This window comes from Passer montanus, unplaced genomic scaffold, assembly GCF_014805655.1.
Source record: "Passer montanus isolate IOZ18808 unplaced genomic scaffold, ASM1480565v1 scaffold27, whole genome shotgun sequence".
NCBI lineage: Eukaryota > Metazoa > Chordata > Aves > Passeriformes > Passeridae > Passer > Passer montanus.
Window position 1 is genome coordinate 8,460,997 of NW_024367372.1, and position 21,165 is coordinate 8,482,161.

At 40.9% G+C, this 21,165-nt stretch overlaps 1 protein-coding gene across 4 annotated transcripts in view; it reads left to right on the top strand.

Moving 5' to 3' along the window:
* SYNE3 (spectrin repeat containing nuclear envelope family member 3) overlaps positions 1-21,165 on the top strand; it is a 65,474-nt gene that overhangs the window by 32,443 nt on the left and 11,866 nt on the right. For all 4 annotated transcript variants that reach the window (XM_039712612.1, XM_039712610.1, XM_039712609.1 and 1 more), the window contains exons 7-17: positions 151-287; positions 2,181-2,328; positions 3,074-3,256; positions 3,509-3,652; positions 4,596-4,730; positions 5,717-5,878; positions 6,592-6,755; positions 7,655-7,781; positions 7,956-8,111; positions 8,751-8,900; positions 10,117-10,155. In XM_039712612.1, coding sequence (XP_039568546.1) covers positions 151-287; positions 2,181-2,328; positions 3,074-3,256; positions 3,509-3,652; positions 4,596-4,730; positions 5,717-5,878; positions 6,592-6,755; positions 7,655-7,781; positions 7,956-8,111; positions 8,751-8,900; positions 10,117-10,155 — 1,545 coding nt within the window. The remainder of the gene's footprint in view (positions 1-150; positions 288-2,180; positions 2,329-3,073; positions 3,257-3,508; positions 3,653-4,595; positions 4,731-5,716; positions 5,879-6,591; positions 6,756-7,654; positions 7,782-7,955; positions 8,112-8,750; positions 8,901-10,116; positions 10,156-21,165) is intronic.

Consider the following 21,165-nt stretch of genomic DNA (forward strand, 5'->3'; position numbering starts at 1 on the left):
GTTTTATGTCTTAGCAAAGACCATATCCCCTATAACCAGGAAAAAAGCCACTGAAAGGGGATTTGTGCATACCCTGAGACACAGCCTTACTTCTTATTTCTTATAAGAAACTACATAAGGTACGATCTGTTCATTATTTTTGTAATTAAGGCAACAAGGGCAGCTCTGGCTGCAGAAGAGTCAAAGATTGAGAGGCTGAAGGCTCAGCTTAAAGAACTGCTACGGTTTCCCCAAGATGTGCAGCCACACATTGACAGTGTTGTCTCTGCAATACAGCAGTATCAAAGGTACTGGGAAGTCTGATTGTGGTGGGGGGAGTCTTCTCTCAGGGATTGTCAGGGGCCTAAGAAAAAAGTGAATTGTAGGTGATGGGTAGAAAAAAAAAGCTTTTGATAATTACATCCACCTCCATGTTTCAGTCAAGCTGTAATTTTAGCCATTTGCTAGGAGCTGGAGGCTCCTGGTCATTCTCAAGCAATGATCTTACATCATTAATGTTGTGTATGGTTTGAAGAAAATTAGATTGTTGGCAGCTAATTTGATCTAATTAGCATTTTATAATAATAATTTATGTATTTTGCTTGCCTTTCATGCTAGCAACTAGAAAATCAGGACAGGAGCTGTGGTAGTAAACGGTTCAGAAGAATTATGGCCCTCCCTTGTCGAGTTTGTTGCGGTGACTCACCAGCCTTAGCAATTATTTGGCAGAGTTTATTCCCCTTCTCCTGGCAGCTTAAATGCATGTTCCTGTTTTCAACTTGCCTTGGGTTGGAAACTCTGAAAGTTTAGCCTCTCCCAGACTTCAGTGTTTCCGTTTCCAGGCTGCCTGGAATCAGGAAGTAAAGAAGCTGCAGCAAATTTTGCAAACTAGAAGAAAGGATCATTTTTTAAGGGAAAAAAGAAGGTCAGTTCTTTTCCTGTATCCCAGCTTATTCCCCTCTGTGCACAGTATGCTGTCCTGCTGGAAGGGTTATAGGTCATTGTGGGAAAGGATTTCAGTTTAAAAACTAGAAAGTAAACAAAGTTGAAAGAGGAGCAAAGAAGGCAGGGGACTTGCCTCTGAGTAGAAAATGGCGGCTGCTTCTTTGCCAGCTTCTCTCCAAAGCTGCTTTGGGAAGTCTGGCAGCTTCCCACTGAGCCTGGCAGGGGCAGCAGAGCAAATGGCAGAGGACGTGGAAAGTCAGAACTTTCTATTTGCAGAGCTTTTGGCCTCTGCAAACTTGCCTTTGTTTAGCCCCGTCATGGCCCAGTGACACAGGTAAGAGTGCTGTTCCTGTTTGTGTGGAAAGGCAGCATTGATCCTGATTGGCATTGCCCTCACCTGCTTGTCTTGTGAGTTTGCAAGATACTGTTCCCCTGTGAGCATAAAGTTTGAGCTGTGTTTTGGCAAATCAGGCAGGATTCTGCAAACTGGGAGGTCAGGCAAGCTGAGAGAAACAGGAGGCAGCTGCACGGGGTGTGTCACTGCTGGGCCTTGTCACTTGGCTGGGTTTGGGCTGTGCTCTTTCTAAGAGAAGCCTGGATATGCATTGGAGGTTTGCTGATTTATAGTATTCCAATAATAGAGCTGTATATGAGTGTGGATACATATACATAAATACAAAGCTTTTTTATCAGAATCACCTCTATCTACTAATATAAATTCAAGTGATTCTGCAAAATTTAAAATAATTGTATCTGAAATAAAAATGTATTTTTCACTTTTATGTTAACATAAGGTTATAGAAGACTTTTTAACGTAATTTTTTTAAGAAACAAAATCTTGTTTTTTACAGGCAACTGCAGTTACATTCTAGACACTCTTGATTTGTTCCTCCTATGAGCCAGTGAGACTGCTCTGATAATATGATTTATTAAATCACACTGGTGACAGCAGCCAAGAAAGTTCACATACAAGGGAAGACTGCTGGCTACTAGAAAAGCAAAGTAGCTCCTGATACACAGTTGCATAGAAGACAAATGTGTCCTGAGACATCTAAATAAAGTTTTGTCAGATGTCTCTGACTGACAGAGCAGCTGCTGGCAAGCAGCAGCAGGCTCAGGCAGTAAAACAGACTGAGGCCTTTGTGTTGTGTATGGTTTACACTCCAGTATTGTGTTAATTCATGCCTGGAAGAATAGAATGTTTGGGCTTGGATTTCTTCATAATCCTTCTCTTGGCTGTCACTTTATCCTTACAGTGTTAGAAGCAAGACTTCTAAAATGAGCACTGATACAGAAACCCAGATGTGGAGACTCATCCAAGATCCCCTGCAAAGTTTTGAGCAGTGGAAGCCATCGGTCCAGATGCTCCTGGAGACTCCAGAGCCAGAGCTGGCTCACATTGAGGTAGTAAAGCTGTTGCCAAGTTCAGAAATGTGGGTTTGACCGAGCCTGCATACAGCTGCCAGGCAGCAGCAGCTGGAAGGTCCTGCCAGTGTGGCAGGAAACCCCGCAGTAGGGATGGAGCTCTTTCCTTGGCTCCAGCTGTAGCACATTGTCGTATTTTCTGCCTTCCATTTGGTTAACTGGAGTTGTCAGCTGAGTAAGCTGCAGAAAGTGCTAGGCATCTTTAACAATGATGATAATATTGTTTAGCATTGGCCCAGATCTCCCTGGATGGGAAGTTTGTGGACTCTGTTAAAGAATTATCTGGTGATATGGATGTGGGATTAAAATGCACAATTAGCGCGTATTCCCAGCAAGGTGTGTTTGTTACTTTGTCATCCCTGTGATCTTCAGAATAAATGTGTCTGTGAACAGGGATGGAATTTATCCTCAGGATGAGCATTCAAGCTGTCCTTTCTGTTGGTTGTTTAGGCCTCTCCTCTGCACAGACAACTCTTTCCATAGTACAGCTTACCTCTCTTTCTGTTCACAAAATGGATGCAGCCCTGGTGCCTCTAACATTATCAGGAAGATTTTTCCTTTATCTGGGCACTGTCCAGGTACCTTCTGCTACCCCTTGTTGGCCCAGCATGCTGTTTTTACCTGACTTTGTCGTACTGCTTTGGTTGTGTGACTTGTGTGACAATAATATGGTTATATGATTTTTTTTTTGTATGATCTCACTGGAAGAACTTTTCTCCTTCAGGCTGCTCTAGCTGAAAGCTCCCAGTTCAAAGAGAAGTTGATGACATTACAGATAAAGAAAGATGTGCTAAACAATGTCCTTGGTGAGGAAAAAGCAGAGTCTTTCCTTCAAGAAGTAGCTGAAGCTTCAAAGGAGAGAGAAATTTTACACAAAAGTCTGCTGCAAAGCAAGAGCAAACTTCAGGTGAACTACAAAACCCATATACTGTCTTTGCTTGTGATAAAGACAAAGATGGAGTCTTTACTAAGCCAGTTTTATACATACAAATTTAGTACTAATCCCTTTTTCTAGGTTAATCAAATATTCAAATAAATTTGTGGTCTGTTGCATAGTGTAGTTCAGTGTTTGTCCTGAATATGAAGCAGATATTGACAAAGCATAATGCCAAGGTATATATGTTAAATGCTGGACTTGTTTTCTTATTTCTTCATTTAGAATTTGATATTGCAGCATAAGAACTTTGATGCTGGTTTTGCACCATTGCAGAAGAAATTATCTGCCATCAAAGCCAAATTAGATCTGGAGAAGGAACCACGGCCTGACTTCTTGGGTAAAAAGACACAACTCCAGAGACTCCAGGTACATTACAGTATTGCTTGGCCATCCTCAGCTAACTGTGGCTCCTGTTTGTTCATATTTTCCTAGCATTGGAAATTCAGTACCTTTCCCCTCGATTGTGTGTTAGATAATTTAATTTGGTGCAGTTTATGGCATGGGTGAATGAAATTAAAGCAGTGCAGATGAAACACTGGCAAACTGAGCTTGAGGGAAGGAAGAGACAGCTGGAAGCTGTTGGTGGTACACCTTCTTGGGCTAGTTTAATTGCTAAAGAAAGTGTACCCTGACACTTCCCACTGGCAGTAAAACTGCACAAGATAGATTGGTTCAGGTTAACTTCCTCAAAAGAGTTTCCACTGTTCCACTTCCTTCTGTATTCTCCTCTTTCTGCTCTTTACCTTGTCACTCAGCTGTGACACATGCTGGATTTACTCCACGGCTGATCCAGCTATGCAAGATAAGAAAAAAAAAAATGGGAAAAGACAATAATGTTTGGTTAGTGTTTTGAACTGGCTCAGCAAAGGGTCCAACATGCAGTAGAGCCTGTTCAAGGCATACACTGGGATTACATACGTGGGAGAGGGGAGAGAGGAGCAGGAGGAGAAGGGAGAGGGGATGTGACTGCCATGGTGAGCTGTACACCTGTACTGTGGCACTTCATCCGTGGTGACCACAGGGGTGTTGTCACCACAGTTCTTTGCTGGTTATCCTATGGCTCCTTTGGCACTTCTCAGCAACTTATCTTCTTTGCTAGCTCCCAGTAACATGTAAAGGACATCCAACTTTTTTTTTCAGAAACATTTACTTCTAGGCATCGAAACAGTTCATTTTCTTAATGACAGTAGCTTTTACTGGTATTTTTTGGCCTCACAATGTCAAATGAAACTACCTTTGGTGTATGTTTTTGAAAGTCCATGCCATACCTAGCACACTACACACATGGAATCTGTCTTTTCTTCTGCAGATGATCCAAGATGACTTGGCAGAGCTTGCAATTCACATGGAGGAGGTAGAGAAGCTTGTTCAGTCAAATACCACACACAGGCATGAAATGAACCAACTTTCATCTGACTCTCAAGCCCTGAAGAGATCACTGGAGGTAACATAAGGAAGTTTTTAGTTGCCTGGGGAGTTGTCAGTTGCTTCTATTTAAAAATATTTTAAAACATCTTTGAGCATAAGACATTACAGATTACATTACAGATAACATTTGAGTTACATGAGATACTTTCATTTTGGGGAAAGAAAACACTGAATTCTTAAGACTTTGATAACTTTTCCAGGATTCTGTGATTATCTCTAATGTGATTTCCCTTGGAGATAGGATGCCATCCACACGGATATTGTGTCTGTATAAACTGTTTCTGGAGTGGGCCTGAGATTCCTGACCAAAAGAAATCATATTATCATGGTGCTGCTTGCAGTTCACAAATTATGGGAGAGGGGCTTTGTAGCAAAGTGTTTGGAGTTTTTATGGCTTTGTGATCTAAAAGTTAATGAGAGAAAAGTGCTGCGATTGCATAAATACTTGCTTTGTGCTGAGGCATTTTGTAGCTTGCAAACATACCTATAAAGTGACCTCCAGAACAACCTCAGAAGATTCTCAGAAGAAGAGCTCATGAAGTTACCTTAGCTATGCAGTTCACTATAAAATTTTGTGTGTTAAAGTGTTACCTGAACATGCACTATGGAATTCTAGTTTCAATTTCAGTCATCCCATTTATCACTGGACTGAACTTTTGCCAAACAACTCTGTACATTAATTTCTGATTCAGGGAGTGTAAGATGTATTTGATATTGACTGGGGTACAAAAACCTCAGACATGTAAATTCTCTATTCCCTTTCAGCTGAGAAGGAAGGGAGCTATTCTAGTTCTTAATACCCCCCCGTGTGGTTGAATTCAGGCCTGCAGGAGCTTGGAGTTTTCCACCACTGATGCTAAAAGGACAGGTTTTTAGTCCCTCGTTAATAGCTGCTTTTTTCCTGTTTGCCCATGAGGTTCTGTGCCCATCATAGTGTTAGAGCCAGCAAAGAAAGTGCTTTTGGTCTGTCTTTGGTTGCTGACATATTTTTATCATTTGTAGATGATGATACAGCAGAGTGAAGACCACATTCAGAAGCACTGGGCGTATAATGACAAACTGTCTGACCTCCAGCAGTGGATCTCAGTAACCAGGGAGAAGATTGATTCCTGCCAGGATGCTGATGGAGAGCAGAACACCGAGGGCAGGCTGGAAGACCTGGAGGTGAGAAAAGCATCTTATTTTAAGATGTTAATTATTCACTTTGCAGCATTCAGACATTAAGAGTGGGGGTTTCTAGTGAGGATTTATTGGTTAAGGAGAGTAATGATATGTGTTTCTCCTGCAATAACTGTTGTCTTCTGTTGCCTCTCTGCTTTGCCCTGTGTTGTGGGATGTGGGGCCATGTAACAGACAAGAGCAATGAAAATAAGTAAGCAGTGTTGAGATGGATAAATTATTATCCAAGGATAGGTTGTCTGTTCCGGTCAGGGTGATCTCTCTGAACAATTCCTACCTTTGCCTGTGTGTACTCATCAATATATTGAACATTCCTGCCATTTTAACTGGCCTTCTACTCGTTGAACTGAGCTGTTCCAAAGCTGCCAGCTTTTCCCTGTGTAGCAGTACTTTGCATGCTAAATTCATTCTAGCAGAATACTTCAGCTGTTGCCTTCCTATGTGAGACCAAAATCTTTCATGGGAAGGCTACAGAAGAAGGTGCATTGACATCTTCCACACTCAAAGTTCTCCCATCAGCTCTTTGACCTATGTTGGCTCTTTGGAAGCATCCACAGCATATTTTTTTCCCTCTAGATATGTTCTAGCTAGTGCCAACAAAACCAGCATAGTCCTGGACTGAACATGGCCTTCAGTCTGACATAGTCTCCACTTTACCCAGGATACCTAAGAGTAATTGTCAGGGCTTTGAATTTCAGAGATTGCTGGCCGAGTTTCCAGATAAGGAGATCCAGCTGCACCTTGTGGAAACTCGTGGCCAGCTGGTCATGGAGAATTCTTCTCCAGAGGAGACTGCCCATGTCCAGGGAGAGCTGGATCAGCTGAAGGAGTCATGGAAATCACTGAAGGAAATGGCAACTGGGTAAGTGCTCATGCAGATCTTCCTTATGTCCCTTCAACAGGGTTCTTTTTATTGCAGTAAGAACAGACACACTTGAGGCTTTATGCTCTGTGCTGTGAAAGTGAACAGCCATACCATAATGCTAGAAACAAGATGGGATTTTATTTAATTTTTTGTAAACTGAAAATCATTACTTTTAAGAAAACCTTTTAAAGACTGTGTGAACCACAATGTCTGTGAATCTTCCTTTACCTCATGTTGGAGTAGGCAGTGTCTTATGGCCTGGCTCACTCTTGTACTGCCTGTCTGTGTCAGAGGAAATTTGGCACAGTCTGGGTGACTTGTGCTGCTCTGTCTCATCTTCCAGTTCTCCTTTGAGATGCCTCCAAGGAGGGTGTATCTGCAATGGGATTTGTGCCTTTTGCAAACCTGCAGAAGTATAAGCAGAGCTAAAAATCTTCTCTTTGGCTGGGAAATTAAGATTTAATTTATTTTGCCTCCACTGTGTAGTGCCAAAATGCTGCTCATATTTGCTAGTCTGTATTAATATTTAATAGTGCGCTGCATGTATGATTGTCTTTATACATGCTGTCAGAATAGGCACAAAAATTAAATTACAAAACTGAGGAAGGTTTGATTGTACTGCTTCCTGTAACCAGAAAGAAAGGTATATTGCCAAGGTATTATTTTTAGTCCCCTAAATAAAAGAAAATAAAACACTTGGAAATGTTAGAACTAGAATCCTGGTTCAGCTGTGAGACGCTCTGGTTGGGAATAACTTCAACAGTAATATTGTTATTAGTATTAATAATGATATAACAATAACAACAATAGTGCTGTTTCCCCAGGGCCGTCTCCCATAGTCCCAGTCAAAATGTGGATGTTCCCTGCACTGACATCTCTGGTTTTGTGTTTTCAAGCCTCCTCAAAAAGTGGCAGTTAAGTAGACCAGTGGCTGACAAGAAGAAGAAAAGAGCATTTGTGGACAGCAGATGGATGTCCAGACCTGCTTTCCACCTTTTTGATGTCGATCCCAGCCGTGAGCAGGTGAGATGGGGACTCTGTGTCTGCCTTCATATCAGCTTCACAAGAACAGTTTCATTGCCTTCATCTGATATGTGGGTCACAAAGCTGGAGGTTAAGGTTTCACAGTCAGGCCTTCAGAGGAAATGTCTGACATAACAATAAGGGCTTTTTTGTTCCCGTTGTTCTCTATCCCAGGAGAAGATGGGAGAAGGGAAAACTACAAGCAGCCACTTGAAGCTCCTACATGACTTTGAAGAGTGGTTACGAGGAGAAAACGCTGAACTGACCAAAATTCTTGCTGGGACTCCATCTTCTGCAGAGGAAATTAAGGCACACCAGAGCAAACTTGAGGTTAGTTTTCAGAGGATGAATGGAAAAAAATACTGCAGTAAGTGTGAATTCTTTCAGAATTAAAAAAATCCAAACAACAACAACAAACCCCAAACCACTCCACCTATCAGCCAAAAACCCACCAGCGCTCAAAAAAACCCAAAAAATCCTTAAGAACAAATAGTCAAAAAATTCAAGCACTATGCTCTCTGCTTCATGAGACTCTAGAATAGATGAAGCTCAGGAATTTAGGACAATTTTCATCCTTTCTACGAGGAAAGGTCTGCCAGAACCAGAATAGAAGGGAAAGGAGCAGTTGGCATTTAGCTGTTGGGCTGGACATTTCCAGTGTGGTATGTCAAAGGTGTTCATTAAAAGGAGCTGATTAAAGTCTGTGTCAAATCAGTGTTTGGTCTCGCTCTTCCTGTGGAGTATAGCCAAATGCCATGGCAATTTGTTAGATTTGTTGGATTGTTAGGAACTAAACACAGGAATATCCAAGGCTACAGAAGTCCTGCAGGTGAGTTTCGTATCATTTCAGGCCAAAAAAGTAACAGCAAAAATAAATGTGTGGTAAACCACTGTTTTTTCAAATGCTGATTTAAAAAGTGGGGCCTTCCTGAATCCTGAATGGCTGCTGAGCCGTGTCTTTGCCTTTAGGAGCTGCAGTCTCGTGTGCCTCAAGGTCAGCGTCTCTTTGAGGACCTCCTTCATCTTCATCCTGTTGTGGGGAGTTCTGAAGACCTGGAGGACCTGCGCTACCGATGGATGCTCCACAAATCCAAGCTGAGAGAGGCCCTGGGCTCACTGGTAGGTGACAGCACACAGTCCACAGCTGCTGAGCTCTGCCATTGCTCTTTCAGTTGCTTCAGCAGTATTCATGTGTAATCTGCTTAGTTAAGAGTTGTGTGCTTTTTCTCTTTGCATGCTATGCTCAAAATATTTCTTGAGATGGAAGTTTCAAACCAGAATAGTAAATGGCAAAGAGGCATGCAGCTGGGATCTGAAAGGTGTTTGTGTGTATGAATACTTTGGGTGTGTGCCTGGTTCTGGGCACATGGATTTCTATTTTTTGCCCTTTCTCCACACAACATTCTCCATAGAGTTGTTTTTGTTTTTTTTTGACAGTTCCTGCAGTAAGAATATATTCACTGTTCATTATTTGTGTCTCCTGCTGTGAGACAGAATAGTCACTAACTGAACTGATTCAAAGTAACTGTGCAGGAGGACCTAGTCCCTTTTGAAAGTGTCCTTATAGGTTAATGATTTGGAATGAAATACAGAAGAGGCATTTTAAAGCAAAAACCAAATTATTAAAGTTACCGAGTTGTTATATATAAGACACGCTAAGGGTGGCAGAATTCATCATCATATATAAGATACTCCAGGGCATGCTAAAGGTACTCCCATGTTCTTAGCATAAACGTATATAATTCTTAATTAATATTTTTCTAGCTTAACTACTCACATTATCTGAGCAGCTTCAAGATACTGTAATCAAAGGATTAGAATTTACATGTTTGTATTTGGTACTTTCTGTATACAAGTGCTTTCAAAGGTATCTGAACTTGAACACCTAAAATTTGAATTTAAAATTTTTTGCCTTGAGAAATCTTTTCTTGAAATTCAAAGCTTTTTTAGAACATGAATCCTTTAAAATGCATGGAAGGTAAGCATGACTTTTATTAATTAAGAACATATTTTTGCATTTGCCATTGATTGTAATGACTCATGCTTTAACTGAAACCTTCTGTAAGCATTAACATAGTCAATAGGTGTCAGTAAAGTCAAAGCTATTGCTGGGAGAACTGCTCATCTGATTCAAATAGTCAAGAACCTAAAAACATGTCATCTTTCTGCCTAATGTTGTTAAAAAGCCCATTAAAAAAATCTCCTGCTGGTTCACTCTGTCCAGGTGACCATGAATTTGAAAGAAACATCCCCTGTGGGGGAATACTCATTTACAGGCTCCCCTGGGATCTTAACTTCATGCTTCTTTTTTTTTTTTTTTCTTTCTTTTAAACAGAGTGCTGGATCTTTGGAGGAACCAGACAGATTCAGAAAGGCAAGACAGTTTCTTATTATTAAGCTAAAAAAGTTTTGCAGAAAATGGTTTTAGACTTTTCTCAAGATTCCTGAAATCAATTTGCTTATTAAGAGCCACTCTTAAAGAATGTGTTGATATTCTCCAGATTTTTAAATGGAAAAATATTCCAGAGCTTTTACTCTTGAAATAGGCTTACTATATGTCTAAAGCTAAATATCCGTCTGCTGGGAGAGGAGGGAAACTCAGTTTTTATACATCTACATGCTATATGAATTTAATTAATTTTTCCAAAGAGACTAAGGAAGAGCCAAAATACCTCTCTAAAGGATTTAGTGGTTAAGTGCCTAAAATAATTTTGAAAATGGGACTTCTAATTCTTTAGACACTTGTGAAAAAAATTGTTTGAATCATCAGCCCCCCTTTTTTCTAATGCAGAAAGCCAGAGAAAGTCAAGAGATTTGTCTAATTCTATTAGACTAAATCCTTATTCTAAGCTGCAGAATTCCTCCTGTGATGGATTTTGTTTTTGAAGTGATGACATAAGAAACAGAGGCAGTACAGGAGATGATAAGGAGAAGCTAAAAGAAAACAAAATACTGCCAGTTTCTTATTAAAACAAGCAGCACTTCTGATCCCATTTTCATAAAGTCAGCAAATTTTTCTGTCACAATTTGCTTTGTTTATAGAAGCTGTTCTGCTTTGTACTGTCATCTCACTTTCCATTTGTGTTTAGAAGGAATAGAATAAGGCTTTATTTGCCCAACATAAAGGAGATTGGATGAATAATGTGTTGCAGGATCATAATAACATAGTCATTTTAAGATAAATCAAACCCTTGATTTCTCCTGGTGCAACACCTCTGTAGAAGACACGAATATTTAAAGGGTGCAGCACAGTGCACTTCAAGCATGGCCAGAAATCAAGACTTTCCTCATTCTGATGACATATTCCTCTTATTCTCAAATGTGGAGTAGCAGCTCCAATATTTTTACCCAGCAAAGCACTGACTAGTTTTAAGGCAGTTCTCACACCTTCCTCAATGGTTTTGGCTGCAGTTCAGCCTTGCTAAAGACCCCCAAAGACTTTCTGTTCTTGCTTGTCTGGCTCAGCATTAATTATTTCAGCCAGTAAGGTCACCAGAATTTTTCAGGCTGGAGAAACAATATGACATTTTAATACTTGGTGGAGAGGCAGCCAAACATTTAGTAGTGCTTCTTTTCCCTAGAAGAGGCTCACAGGGATATTCCAGAAGACTGACCAGGGAATTCTCTGATTTCATGTTGTTTGGTTGGGTCAAGTTGTTTGTCGGGAAAACAAAACAAAAGCTTTAGGCATAAGCATGTCTCCAGTACAGTTACATGCCATTTTTAATTCATCTGCCTCACCTGCCTTGGGGTACATGGTATTTATTCACCCTTAGATTCTCCAAATTAGACTAAAAAGCCTTCAGTTAATTTTCAAAGATACTGGCTTAACATAATAGCAGGCAGCAAACATTTGTCAATTAGGCCTACAGTAAGAGCACAAAAAACCCTCACTCTGTGAGTTTTTAATAGCTACTGAACACAAAGAGAAACAGCTCAGGGTGGAAAGGACTGAAGAACTGAAATACCTCATAAGCATGAGGGAAATGGCTCCCATTGCACTAACAAGTGATTTGCAGTTTCCCTTCAGCCAGTACAGATGTTGCTGTAACTTATACCCTGCTCACTTCAGTGAGATTTCGCTGACCTCAGGGCTTTTATTCTCTGTTTAAACAGTAACACTACAACAAGAATCCAAGTGCTGGAAGCAGAAGTGTCTTTTTTTTTTCTTTTTTTTTCTTTTTTTTTTTTAATTCAGGTTTTATCAGGATGTGAGACAGTGTTGCCATAAGATTTTTGAGCACCACTTAACAGAGGCAGAAAACGATGTTGATCCCTTTTGGGTGTATCACTGTTTGGCCTAAGAAAAGAGGAAAATCAGGCCAACTGCAGAATTGTAGACTATGCAGTTTACTTTAAATTCAAATTTAACACCTACGGTGTGGCTAGAAACAAAAGAAAGATTAAGGAAAATATTTTTGTATGCATGAATATCTTTTCAAAGCTATGGTAAAGGAAGCCAAATACCTTGAAGAGAATGGCTGATCTCAGGAGTTAGTATCTGCAGGAAGTGCAGATGGCTGCATCACTGTGCTTACAACAATCAGTGAGTTTGTATAAAATAGGATCAGGTTATCTCTAATTTGTCAGCTCCCTCATGCTCTTGAGTCACACAAAATCAGCAGAATTGGCAGAAGTTGAGGTATTTTTGGACTGATCTCTGATTTTTGCAGCACAAGGTCCCCAGTGACTCTGCTTGTCTCTCCTGCTTGGGCTGTGAATATTTTGCAGCAGCAGCAGATCAACATGGAGAAGGGGAAGACCCAGCTGCAACCATTCTCATTTGACTGCCTTCTGATTTTATTCCATTTCTAGCCTACATGGCCAAATGTTGGGCAGAATAGAGCCTGCTCCATGTATAGTAATGTGCTTTTTTTCCCTGATCATTCATCCATTGCTGAGGACATGCCCCTGCCACTGGTGCCCTTAGGAGCAGAACAGCCTAATGATTGTGATGTGAGTGACTTCTTGTTGATTAACAAAAAGCAGTTGCAGGAAATTGCACTGGCTGCAGTGAATTTTTAGCAGGTGCCAGTGACAGCCAATGTAGATGGATATTTCTGCAGGGTACCTAGCACACTCAAGAACATAATCAAGCAAGTGCTCAATAATAACTATGATAAATGTTACTTTCAAAGGTTGGCTCCCAGCTACCTGAAAATATTCCATGAGCATTCTTAGTATAAAGAGGAAGTTGAAGGCTCATTATTTACAGGCCTAGGTAGCGCTGTTTGATTTATTTTCTTAAGTTCTCAGAGTAATTACTTCCTTGCTAAACAAATGATGTGGCTTTATTGTTTGTACAAACAAAATAATTAGAATTCATTACATCAGTGGTCAGCTAATTGCTTCCTTTGAGATTCTGCTAAGAGTAATCTCCTGTAACATACAGACAGAAGGAACGTGTAATTTAATCTTATTTAGAGACACCATTGATCTGGAGTCAATCAAATTAATGCAGTCATTCAGGAAACTGCAAAGCAAGAGCTGCCACAGCTTGCCAGGAAGAAAACAGTACCCTGGTCTGCTGTGCCCCAGTGCAGATATGATGGGAGTTCCTCGTGGCAGAAAAGCACAGCATTCTGTGTTAGTGCCCATGGTAGTGGTGCCTCTCTACTGAGAGTGTTTTCCTCAGGTCCTGCTAGGTGTTACCCACTTGAAATCTTCTGTACAATTACAGTCTTAGTAAAATGAAAGACTTATTGAAAGGTATCTTTTCCTCACTTTTCAATACCTCTTTTATAGGTAAAGATAATATCTCTCCATTATTTTTTTTTTTCATCACTCTGCCTATAAGCCTGTGCTTACCTGTTTTGGGAATTATACCATGACCAAACACAGGATGAAGGACATCTTAGCATTAAAAATTAGCAGATAGACTTATTTTCTTCCTACAGTGGTGTTTGCTCAGAAAGGAAACTTAGTAAAAAAAACCCAAAAAACCCATCTGCAGAAAAATCCTGACTTCCTAACTCAGACTCAGTGTTAAGTATGCTGAGCCAGGCAGCAGCATCCCCTTTCTTTTCCAGCAGGCTCACAAGCTTCCCTTCACATTACTGCACCCGGGAGATTCCCTGCCTGTGTGCTCTTATTTCTGTAGGTTTCATGTCATTTTCCAGTATACATTACAGTGTCCCCAAATGTTAGCTGTCTGGGGCTCTTGGTTTGCTGTTTATCTGGTCCTGCCACACCTGTGCCTTGCCAATGCTCTCTGCCTGTGCAGTGCTTGGCAATGAGGTGCCATCCTGCTTCCCAGGACACCTGGTTCTTCCCTTCTTATCACGTTCCTGTGGCATTCGTTAGGCAGGTGGTTGGTGCTCTCTGCTTTATGTGAAGAGACGTGTCCTTTAGCTGCAGTATATGCAGATTTTCACCAAGGAGATAGCTTAGAATAATTTTCTCAGCAGATACAATTTTATGTCCTAACTAAAAGGTTAAGAGAGAGAGAGAAAAATTTGTTGAGCAATAGCAGAATGCAACCAATTTTCAGTATACACCTGAAAAAACAGGTTTTTAACACAACTGTAAAAGGCACTGTAAGAAAAACACTCCTAATCATTACCTCTAATTTTTATACCTATTATTTATTTAAAAGACATCACATTTTAAAAATATTTAAATAAAATGTAAATATATTTAAATTATGTATGGTGACTGCCAAAGTTTTAAGAATAGTTTGATCTTGACTTGAGAGAAGTCACTTGAGAGAAGTTTCCAGCAAAGCAGCTGGAAACATACATTGTTGACATGATAAACCAGATTTTGATGTCAGTAACTTCTTCTACAAGTTCCAGAACATTTTGTCTTTCTTTCAGTTTTTATTCTTTCTGTGCTTATTTTAGTTAGTTTATTTCAACTTGCAAGGATGAATGGAAGTTGGAAATTGGGAAGAGTTGTCTTACTTGCCTGCCTTCCTGAATATAGAAGACTAAGGTCTTTTTCTGCTTGCTAAGGTCTGGAGAATTCTAGAAATCAGTGCTACCTTAACAGATCAGGCTGTAGCTCTTGTCCTGTGATATGTTCCTCCTGGAAACATGTCGTGTGTATATGCACACAGAAGCTAACCTTTATAAATCCATTTGTGTCACAGTAGCATATGGCACAGTGCTTAGTTCTAAGTGACTTTGCTGCAGAAATTCTGAAATACCCACCATATGTGGCTGCTGAAACCTCACATACGAACTGCTGGCTTGTTTTCTGTTTCTTTTAAATGAAGCCTCCCTGGAAGATTCTAGATTATACCCCAGCCATGGTGAGGTACTCCAGAATCTGCCCTAAGGAAGAAAACAGTCTTTAATTTGCCTGTATGCTTACCTATTTACAAGCGTATGCTTACACACTTCAGAATTGAAGGGAACATTAAGGTGCAAAGTCAAGCAGCCTGAAGATGGAAAATGTCAGAGCTGAAATTGCTTGTATGGCTGCAGTTAACCTCTCCTCAGCATTCTGGTTCATTCTGGTAGCTCTTTATCCAAAGGAGAATTTTAAACACAGGGATCAGTGGGGTCCCAATTATTCCTCACTGCTGGTTGCCTACCCTGGGCAGTGTTTGCTTTTAGGAAAATTCAGCTCTGAACTCAGGGTCTCACTGTCCTTTCACAGAGACCACGTAACCTCTAATCAGCAGAGGCTGAGCTTAGTTCCTGATGAGGTTTATGGAATTGTGCTTTGCCCAGGAGCATGTTGGATGCTCAGTTCTGTGGTGACAGTAGTATCCAGCTCCCCTAAATTATTTCCTTCTTGAGAAGGCCAGCTGTGATTTGCAATGTGTTATCTTGGAGAGGGACATTCATGGCTCTGAGCTGAGAACTGATGAGAAGCTCAGCTCCAAACAATCTCACACCGAGGTAAAAAAAACAATTTGCTTTGGTTTGAGAGAGCAGCCTGTGATCCCCCTGGAACTGATCTATTCTAGTTGTCAATAACCCCTCTCTGTGAGTGACAGCTGAGGAAGCACCCAGTGGGATCTCAAGTGGCAGAAACAGAGGGTCTCTCAGAGGCACAATGTCACTGGCAGCTGCTTCACCAAAACAAGTGGTGGTGCTTAATACTCCTATTCAGGCATACTCCTTTCCAGGATGAAAGGAATGTATGGCAGGCTGTTGTTTCAGCCTTTCTGGCAGCTCTGGTTATTGTCAGAGGAATAATGAAGTGGTGGAATCCTTACCTGTGTAGGTGATCCTTTCCAAGGCCTAGCTTCTTCCTGTTAAGAAGTTCTTCCTCTGTCCCTATTGCTGTAGTTTAAGCCCAATATATTGTGAGCTTCCCACTGTGGAGGTTGGCCTGGATTCATCCTGCACAGGCATTTAATTTAGGGTTTCACATCATTGTGAATTGTGTTCTGAGTGTAGGTGATGGTTGACTCCATCTCTTGCTGTAGAATGAACTGGGAACCAGGTTCAAAGCTAACACAAAGGATGTGTTCTTCATGCCAGCTGGAACTCCTTGCTAAAGAACACTGAGGAGGACTCTGTACAGCTTGTGTAGGTTTAAGGGGAAACTGGACAAGTATCTGGAAGAAAGATTCCCTGAATGTTAAATGGATGAACAAGCCCTATCAGGCTCAGGAAACTGCCTGAACTGAAAGTAGCTGGAGGCTGAGAATATTAAGGAGAAATTATTTATGCTTGCCTTACTACTTGTGCATCTGTGCCAACTGCTGTAGAATAGAGGACACTTGGGCTGGGTACAGCCCTAGCATGAAGTGGAATGGCTGCTGGTGTCTGTGTGTCATGTCTGTAGGACACTGAGGCACTGGTCTCTTTATCCCTAAGTAGAGCAGGAGTTTTCAGGCAGCAGTGCATTTCTCAGGAAATACTCTGAGGTAAGAGGAATAAATCCAGACTAAATATTTTTTCTCTGCTGGATGACTGACTCAGTGGTGCAGGTATGATTTTTGTCAGGCACGCTGGTGACATACAAGCAGCAGCAAAACCCCGCTAATGAGGCTGGTATGAGATGCTATATTGCTCTGCTCTCTCAAATAGCTAGATTAACTGTGTGTTTTCTTATATCCTGGAATGTGGTCAATAGCAAACCAGGGGGGCACTGATTTTTAGTAAAACACACTTCAGCAACTTACACAGGAATATTCTGTAGCAAGTTCTGAAGTGCTTTTCTGCTGTTTCCCATCCAAGTGATTTTCCACGGTGCGTTTGGTCAGGAGTTATTAACTGCAAACAGATTGAACTGCTGAGGACTCCTCCATCCAAACCCATGCTTGTCATTCAAATACTCCAACATGAATCAAGTACAAATGTGAATTTTCACAGCCAGTGCCATTCATTTGGAACAAGCATGCATTTAGCATTACACAAAACACAGCCGTCCACCCCTTGACAGTCCTTGCTTGTCCTGGTATTTTGAGGGAGAGGAGGGAGGACATTTATTCCTGCTGGTGAACTTTAAAAGTATATTTTCCTTTTAAATGCCAACCTATTCCTTTTCCATGTGTTTCAAGAATATCTCTGACACTTTGGCTCAATACCCAGGTATTCCAACTGTTATTCTAAGATGGTGGAAATTAAAATTCTGTTGACTTCACTGGAGCTTTGCCAGTTTTTCTCAGAGGAAGATTTCATTTCAGAATATTTAGTAGAGCCTATATCTGACACATGCACTGCAGGCACTGTGGGTGCTGGGTGGTAGCTGTACTGATGCCAGTAGCTGGAGTGATTGGGAAAGGGAAATTCCACTGTGTAGCAAAGGTTGTGGTTCCAACCTTCTCATCTTTCTCATCATCAGCCTTCCATCTCATATGGAAATGATATATTCAAATTGTCTCTTGCAAAGGTGGAACTGTGTTAGGCTGTCCTTTTCTAACCCTGAGTGATGTGCTAAAGGGTTGGAAGTGTGTCCTGACTTCAGGACCCTGATCACTTTGAGTAGAGCAGAGGTTTGTACCTTGGCCTCCTGAATTTCCTGTTGGGGCCATGGTCTCAGGTCACTACATCCTGAAAGCATCTCTTTTTCACATCACAGATCTAAAAGACTATCTTTACTTAGTAAAATTGAAGTGTTATTTTTTTCATACTCAGAAAGGCCGTCAGTGCCTCAAATTTTCCATGCATTTTCCAAATGTATCATCTTTCCTATTAAAATTTACTTTGCCTCCTTCAATTTTTTTTATGCTTTAACACCTCTCATAGTTACACCAAAAAACAAACAAACAAACAAAAAAAAAAACCCACAAAAAAAAAAACCACAAAAAACCCCACAAAAGAAACAGCAAAAAAAACCCACAAAAAACACCCAAAAAAATCACCAATTGTTCCAGCAAGCACAAAGCAATGGAACTAATGTAGGTTTCATGTCACAACAACTTGGGCATATAACTAATGAATCCATTTGTAAGATACCTGCTGACCTCCACAGACAAGTTGTTCCTGATCCTGACTTTATTTAGTTGTTCCTGTGCATAATCCCACTGCAGACACTGAAATTAATGATAAATCTCCTGTGGATTTCAGTGTGTGCAGGTTGAGGCCCTCATTTATTAAGGGTTTATCATTGCAAATTTGCTGAAAACACCAAACCCTCACAGCTCCTGTGGGCCTCATTTTCAGTCCTGCAGAGGCATCATAATACCATGTTTGCAATAGCTGAGTCATTCCCATGACAACAAATGGAGTCTAAAATACAACATTCTGACCTTGCTGTGTGATCAAAAAAAACCAGAAAAGCTGGGCATCGAAGACAAAAGTTCATTGAACACAAATACCTATAAACCCAGCAAGCAGGTGGGAGAGAAGCAGCAGATAAAGAGAAAATATTTCTCCTTCTCCAAAGTAACTGTCTCCACAGATTTTTCTAATGCTAGGATCTGCTATGGTTAGCTTGAGTATCCTGCTCTGTAGAAAGCTCGAAGGAGAGCAAATGAGAGCTTGTTAATAAATCCATTTTGCATTAATTCTTTCTGTAGGATGAGCTGTGAAAAGCAATACCATTTTACAGCTTCTTCCCGTGTATCCAAACGCAAGGCACTTTGAGAAATGGGATGAGATTGAATTGTTATCTGAGTTGTTAATAGTCTCTGCTATAGAAATCAAGGCAGAGTCAGTGAACTGCCCTGAATCAAATCCTGGATTGGTAGAAGAATCAGGGTAGGAAAAACTGTCTAACTGGAAGTGTGGCCATCACAGGATGGCCTGAGTGGCCATAAGATACCTGCTGCCTGGGCTGTGGCAGGAACAGATCAGTGTACTGCCCTGAATCAAATCCTGGCTTGGTAGAAGAATCAGGGTAGGAAAAACAGTGTCTAACTGGAAGTATGGCCATCACAGGAAACCAGTGACAGGCCTGAGTGGCCATAAGATACCTGCTGCCTGGGCTGTGGCAGGAACAGGGACAAGGCACAACTGGAAACACATTTCCCACCAGTTCATAGGCAGAAAGATGTAACAGGGAAGAGATGTGTTGCAGCTGGCCTGGCAATGAAAGAATGGTTTCAGATTGAAGTAGCTTTCAAAACCAATTCTAAAGGATTTACAGCAGTAAACCAGAAGTTTTAGGTGTTGCTAGGAAGGCTGGTGGTCCTCACAACTGTGTTTGTGAGAGGTGGATTTCTAAGTCCCAATTTGAGTTTGTGAGAACATTTTTGAGGATTGCAGTTGGAATGAACTATTGAACAGTCTCTCTCAGGATCCTTCTCTGTAACAACATCAGCATTAAGACTTACTGTGCCTTAGTGGTTGGACAAAAAGCATGGTTTGAATCACCCCAATGCAGAATTAACTCAAATTGGATCTTCCACTGACAGAACCCACCTGTTGATATCTACAAACAAACTTGCTCATGGATTCTGGAGCCTGGCAAGGGTCTTTTTCCTTATAGACAGGGCACTCTGATAAAAGATCTTCCACTGACAGAACTACAGCTGTTAATATCTACAAACAAACTTGCTCATGGATTTTGGAGCCTGGCAAGGGTCTTTTTCCTTATAGACAGGGCACTCTGATAAATGTATTAGTCATATTGTTGCGTATGATAGATGCAGTTAAGAATTAAGAATGAGAAATCTTTGTCAGTGAAAACAGAACTGTGGATGACAGTGCACTGGTTGACACTGAACACACCAAGTGTCTGATTCATGGCATCAACTAAGACAAGCCCAGAGAGCTCCAACCAAGAGCTGGGGCTGCTGCTCTTGTGCATAATAGATTTAGCATTGATTGTAAACACAGAAGACCCTCCAGGCTTTGTTTAGCCCACAGGCAGATGATATACAGGGTGGGGAGAAGGATTTCTCCCCCCCTGGCGTGGTCTAGACTAGAGAAGGGAAAGTCTCATTAGTACAGCTATTTATGCCTTGTACTTTGAGAACAGGTGACAGTAGGAGCAGATGACACCTGCGAGGCAGCCAGGTTGGTGAAGCTTTGGTTTCATGGGTAAATAATCACTGTACCCAGGGAACTTGCCCAGTGGTGCTCAAAGTCAGTCCCACTCACACCATGGCATGTAGACTTCATCCACTGACCGTTCCAGTGTGCAGGAACCTGAGTTTTCCTTGGCTTCAGAGAACAAATTACAACCCAGGTACTGTGGGCCAGAAATGACAGAGCAAGCAGCTGCTGCTCTGCTGCCTCTACATCTGCCTGACACAATAATTAAATCTCATCAGCCATTCAATATAATGGAAGCAAACCAGCTACAACAGAAGGATTTTGCAGCACAACTGTCTCATGATGTGTAACTGCAGCTGTATGTTTACCTTTGTAATTAATTTTGTAAGCATTTATATGGAGTTACAAGGGACTGAGTAATTTAGAAGGCAGTGGAAGAGATCATTAAAAATAGCAGAAGGCATAATTACTTTATTCTACCATCAATCTCCTCCATATCTTCTCTGCTGATGTTTCCCATGGATAGTTTATGTTCATTATATTACCTTCTTATCAAAATTATCTCCAGTTTCATTTCCAGGTTAGGAAAAAGGCAACAGTGCTATAGTGGGACAAAGGCTTTGCCTGTTAAACACCCCATGGTAGCAGAAGCCCTAATTTTGCTGTAGGACTGGCACTGCCTGTGACTTGAGCACAATAAATTAATTTCCTTTTGTGGAAAACGTGGGCTTCACTCCAGTGGATGTTCTGTGCTGACATTTATGATGTAGGCTGGTACCTAATGTAGCTGATTAAGAACTGTATTTATGTTCATTGTATAAATCTTTGTTTGATGAAATAAGTGGGTTATTGAGCTCTTTTTATCAGATTTCTTTTCAAGAGCGTTGATTTTTTTTTTTTTGGAAACTCACACAGTTCAGCTCATTGGCAGGAGTTACCCAGGAATCTTGCCAGTGGAAATCTCCCTTTTTAATTAATCTTTTCTGAATTCTGTAGCCATAGATATATTCTCTCCTGGTCATGCTAAACCAGATCAAATTTAT